Genomic DNA, 5,786 nt, shown 5'->3' with positions numbered 1-5,786 from the left:
AACTTATTAACCCAAAACTAATTGTGGACTTCCAAAATATAGCTGTAATTGTCCCAGAAAAGCCCCAAATCCCCATAATCCAGCCAAAAAGTAGCCAAAACTGACCCAAACAGAAGCCTAAAGGAGGCCAAAATTCACCCCAAATTTGTGTCGATCATGCTTTTAAAATGAAGTGGGTTTTCTTCTGGGTTGAAATTCCCGCTCTTTGCGCAGTGTTTTGGCTTTACAGAAATATGCCAAAACACAACCAAAACACATCCATCTATGGAATCAGATGTTGCCACTCTTCAGTCAGTCTTCTGTCTTGCCATAAACATGCCATACCATCCCTATACTTGCTCCCGCTCTGTGCCCAGTCTTTTGGTTCTGCAGACATATGCCAGAACTCAGACATATACTGCTGGTGCTTCCACATCTGTTATGGAGAACCTTAGTCAGACCACAGCTAAGACTAAAGGTTTTCAGAATGCCATAAGAAAGACAAAAATGCCAAATGTATGTCATAATACTGCAGAAATATTTACTATCTGGGATTTATATACCTACTTAGTGTTTTTTATATTATATGCATACAATATGTACGGATGAAGTGAAATTAACCAAGTTTTAATATCACAAAATAGACTAGATCAGCATTTGAAGACATGTGCAGTATAAAAGGAAGAAATACAACTTGATCAAGTCACTTCTAATGTGTCATCTAAAGCTTTTTCTAATAAACTCATAAAAAGTACAACAAAGAGCGTAAAGGTGAATGGAAAAAGTGGTTTAAAGTGAATGTTGCTCGGGGCCTAAAGTGTCCTGTTGTGCATTGATCTGAACAGTGGAGTAATCTCACACAAACTGACAAAACCACTGCAAGAAGAAGAGGAAGGAAAAAAAAAAAAAAAAGTTGTCAGAAAGTTCACGCCCAGTGCTTCAGGCTCCTCCTGCAAAGGATTAAAAAGCAAATGTCGGGGCTGGAGCAGGGCAGAGGGGGAGTTCTGCAGGGTCCAAACTACACGGGAACTAACTGCGCATCACAAACTCCGCAGACCTGCGCAACTTTCTACCCAGCTCACTTTGTTTTTGTTTTGTTTTTTTTTTTGTTTTTTTAGTTTTTTTTTTTTTTTAAACTTCTTTTGAATTTTTTTATTTTTTATTTTTTTGTCGCTGCAAAGATGACCACAGCCGTGGTATCGCCTTTCTTCGACTTTGAAGTAATGAACAAGGTATCTTTGACGCTCTCCTTTTCCCTCTTGTGTTGTTTTTGTCGCTGTTAGCTTAATTAGCCTGTTAGCCTGTTAGCTTGTTAGCCGCTGTGGAGGAATGAGCTGCACGCCCCGCGGCCCTCTGCTCCTCTGCTGTGGAACTCTGCTCCATGGCTCCTTTCTTGGCTTTACTTTGACTCTTTGCTCACTTATCCAGTTATAAACCCAGTCTTTGGCCGCAGTCAGAGGCTCTTTTTTGCGTTAAACTGCTGTCTTTGCTGTGGACCAGAGCTGGCGCTAACCTCCACCTAAAAGTTGCTGAAATGGTCAACTTTGCTCTTTCCATATTCAACAGTTGTCACAGCAGGCTGGAAGCGAATATTCTGGCTTTCCTCACTGTTTCCGAGGGCAGGAAAGCTGTTCAAGTGGGCCTTAGACATGTCATGACATCTTTGTTCAGATTGGGGCCGTTTTTTGCGCCACTTTTCCCCCAGCTCACAAAGCAGCAGCAGCCACATGCCGCTAATCATTGACCAGATTTATGCGGCTTTACTCTGCTATTAAAGCTGCTGGTAGGGGTTTGTATTCTGTCCGTGGAACGCTCACTCTTGATGATAAATAACTAGTTTTTAGAACAGTGGCTGCTCTCTGGTGACAGAAGGATAGGTGATGATGTGTTTATGCTTGTGTTTCTGGGTCAGATTTGGATCTGACTCCTATTGCCGTTCAGTTGTCTTTTTGTTAGTTTTATATCTTGTTAAGAACAGGGAAGTTAAATGGTTAATAAGTCCACATGCCATCTCGTTTGGAGGTGATGTTGTTTTGGTGCTGTGGCACTTTGATTCTCTTTCAAATGCTGCAGGCTCTTTGGAGCTCCTCTCATGTGCTCCTGCTCCATTTACTAAACAGCCACACATTCCTCACCAGGGCAGTTTGCCAAACCAGCTGCTGTTCTATAGGCCTGTATCCGCTTATATTGTCAAAGCCAAAAGAACAGTCATGCAAGAGGTGGCTGTGGAGGTTTTTTTTTTTTTTTTTTTTTCTAATCTGAAGCCCACCAGTACTTGTTTTAAATCTGAAACATATTGAGTGTCAGTCTTGGGAGGGTTTGTTTGTTCTAATGTTTTTATATTTTTGTGTCTTTGCAGAATAACAAGCTGCTCAGCTATAACAACAACCTGGGTGCCCCTCATCCCATGTCTGCCCCTTGCACTGGTGCAAACGTGCCCATCTCCAGCCCCACCGGAGCCCTGCTGGACAGGAAGGCGGTGGGATCTCCCTCGGTGGGAGGTGTGTACCAGCGGCGGCACTCGGTCAGCAGCACCAAGTTCAGCCAGAACCAGTTTCTGAACAGTCTGAAGGCAGCGGACCACTCCTCACTCATCTCAGGGGTTGGCAGTGCCAGCAACAAGGAGAACCGCCTGCGAGACCGCTCCTTCTCTGAGACGGGTGAAAGGCTCCTGAACAAGTGCCTGGGCCCTGCCAGTCCCACCGGCGGCAGCAGCCAAGTTAACTCCAGCCGTTATAAGACGGAGCTTTGCAGGCCCTTCGAGGAGAACGGTTCCTGCAAGTATGGCGACAAATGCCAGTTTGCGCACGGAATCCATGAATTGCGCAGCCTGAGCCGCCATCCAAAATACAAAACTGAGCTGTGCCGCACCTTCCACACCATCGGTTTCTGCCCATATGGGCCTCGCTGCCATTTCATTCATAATGCTGAGGAGCGCCGTGGACCTCCCCAGCAGTCTTCCCCTCTAAACTCTTCCAACAAGATTGAGAGGCCTCGACTGCAGCACAGCTACAGCTTTGCAGGCTTCTCCAGCTCAGCCGGGCTGAGGGACAGCCCCACTTCGGTCACCCCTCCACCCATGTTCTTCCCTGATGAGATCCCTGACTGGCCCAGCAGTAACCCCTTCACCTACTCCAGCCAGGAGCTGGCCAACCTGTTTGGGCCTAGCCTCGGTGCCGGTCCTGTAGGCACGGAGCCCAACACCCCTGCACCCCCCTCTCCAACAAGCACACCTTACTATTTCAGACCCATGTTGGAGTCCCCTCAGATGTTCGAGTCTCCATCCAGCCCCCCTGACTCTTTGTCAGACCAAGAGGGCTACCAGAGCAGCTCTGGAGGCAGCCTGAGCGGTTCAGAGTCCCCCACGCTGGACACCACCCGTCGCCTTCCCATCTTCAGCCGCCTCTCTATCTCTGATGACTAGACTGCACATATCCACCAGTGACTTTTTACTTTTGACACAAAGAGAACACGGCACTCCCCTCTACCTCTGCCTCTGTCCACTTCCCTGTCCTCCCTTCACCAAGACACCGTGTTAGTTCCTTGTTAGCAATATATGGTGGATGTAGTCAATTAAGGGAACTCTGTCAATTTAAACGATCATTTCATCCCTGTTAATCTGCACATCAGGTCTGAAAAGCACCCTGCCATGTGTCATAGTGCCAAAAAGAGAGGAAATTGAACAATGAAAATCATGAGAACAAAAATTGACTGTTTTTTCCAGGTGCCACTTGTTTTTTTTGTTTTTTTTTCTTTCTTCATTTGTTCTTGAATGTGTAGCAGCACAAGTGGCCTTGGATAGGGGAGTGCATTGCACTAGACCCCAACCCCCCTTCCTTCTGCCCACCCCTCCTCCTCCTCTTCATTGACGATACCACTTCCCCCAAACTAGAGAGAGGGCGCTCACTAACGTAAGTGTAGATCTACCACAGCCGTTTTTTACAGACTGAGTTGAGACAAAAGGAGGAAAAAAAGACAGATCCTGAAATGATATGAATAGTTTAAAAAAAGAATAAAGTGGCTGGGTGGTTTTCTGCATGTGCTTAGGGTGAATGGACTACTGTTTGTTTTCAGTTCTTTCTCATTTGTCCCCCCCTTCACGGTTCCTTTCAAGCCCTGTCTTATGTAATTGTGGACTGGGTGAGTCTGCAGGAAGGACTTTGAACTGGAAGTTGGTTATGCCCCTCCCCGTTGAGTTTTTGCCTCCTGTTGCTGGTCACTGGCTCTTTTTTTGGGAAGGTAGTCTTGATATCAAACTGATCATAAAACCTGTCAGACTTTATCCCACTTCTCACCCCCCCGTACCCCTCCCCCACCACCGCCTCCTCCTCCCTCATCCTCACCGATCTGCAGGCAGTGGGGAATTCCAGCATTCCCATGGTGCACTTGTACATCCTGCAACTTGATGAGATCGGATCTCCAAGCTATTTTACTTTACCCCCCACTTTAAACCTGCTCTGAGGAGCACTCTATACTCATTACATCCCTTTTTTGCTTTCTTTATTTGATAATTATTTTTTATTAATGTTATTATTACGGTTATTATTATTGTTTGAAAACTTTCCAGACAGAAGGTTTGCTTGTCACTGCTTATTTAACTTATCAGAACATATTTATTGGTGATCATATGCATTTTTTGTTAATTTTGTTTTGTATTTATCTGGATAATGAGCAATAGAATATATTTTCTTTTATGTTAAATTATGATCTTCCATATTAATCTAAAGATTGTGAAGACGTTTTTGTCAGTTTTCCTTTTTTCACAGTTTAATATATTGTACTTCAATGACTTTTGTTCTGCAACTACACTTTGTCAAAAATGAACTTAATTTAAAGCAAAAAATGCAAAAAAAGATGTTTTGCGTTTTGATTATTTATTGTACTTTTTTTTTTTTTTTCTTACTCCCTCTCATTGGACTGCAATTCCATCGAAACTAGGTTTGCTTGTATTCATTCCTGATAATTTCCCTTCTTTTTTTTTTTTGTCTTTTTTTTTTTTTTTTTCTATAAATCTGACAAGTAACAGTAGCTAACTGTTATCACAGCAATTCAGCTTTTTTCCCCCCTCCTTCAGATTTTTTTCCCCAACTCTTGAAAGTATTCTCACAGTACTTGTGCTGACAGTAGTAAAGTCACAAGGGGTGCTGTTAAGACCTCTAGCATCTCTGGTTTAGGAGAGTCTCCATATTAAGTAGAAATGTCAGTACATGTTCTTACACCCAGTCTGTAATTAATACAAGCAATAGCTGTGACCAAATGGGTTGAGGAAATTATTTGGGGTTTTTTTGTTTTTTCTTTCTTTCTTTCTTTCTTTTTGTTTTAATCGGATGCTTGATGCACTTGCTTGGCCCCTTCTTGACCATTGGGAAGTGCCTCGTTGAATACATTCCAGGTAGCTAAGGCTTTCTCTTGCCCTTAATGAGATCATATATATATATATATATATATATATATATATATATATATATATATATATATATATATATATATATATATATATATATATATATATATATACATATATATATATACACACACTCTATATAAATATGGACAATGATTTTTGTTTTAAAAGTCACTTGTTCTGTGTTGCCTTCATGTGTCTGGAAAGAGGTGAACAGATTTGACACAAAGAAAGTAAAAGAAAAAACTGTTGAATGTATTTTTTCAGCCATGTGTTTTCACTACAGTAATTCTGTGATGAGTTTATATGAAAAATCTGTTGGTTTTTTTTTCTCTTTTGTAAGTATTGCAGTTAAGTCAATAAACCCCGTATTTTTGGAAAAGTTGAATCTTGTGTGGTGGGT

General features: G+C 42.5%; 1 protein-coding gene across 1 annotated transcript; it reads left to right on the top strand.

The window, feature by feature from the left end:
• Window positions 1-973: 973 nt before the first annotated feature.
• Window positions 974-5,060, top strand: zfp36l1a (zinc finger protein 36, C3H type-like 1a). The gene is made up of 2 exons (XM_030127239.1): window positions 974-1,211; window positions 2,339-5,060. Exons 1-2 carry the CDS (start codon window positions 1,161-1,163, stop codon window positions 3,401-3,403), a joined length of 1,116 nt encoding a protein of 371 aa, XP_029983099.1. The 5' UTR covers window positions 974-1,160; the 3' UTR covers window positions 3,404-5,060.
• Window positions 5,061-5,786: the final 726 nt, after the last annotated feature.

The sequence above is a fragment of the Sphaeramia orbicularis genome, chromosome 22 (assembly GCF_902148855.1).
Source record: "Sphaeramia orbicularis chromosome 22, fSphaOr1.1, whole genome shotgun sequence".
In the NCBI taxonomy this organism is placed as follows: Eukaryota; Metazoa; Chordata; class Actinopteri; order Kurtiformes; family Apogonidae; genus Sphaeramia; species Sphaeramia orbicularis.
The sequence above is the reverse complement of the archived record's forward strand: the minus strand, read 5'-3'. Positions and strand labels throughout refer to the sequence as shown.

Coding starts and splice junctions, on each gene's coding strand:
- zfp36l1a (XM_030127239.1), top strand. CDS start 1,161: ATGACCACAGCCGTGGTATCGCCTTTCTTCGACTTTGAAGTAATGAAC. Junction 1,212..2,338: donor ACTTTGAAGTAATGAACAAG/GTATCTTTGACG, acceptor GTGTCTTTGCAG/AATAACAAGCTGCTCAGCTA.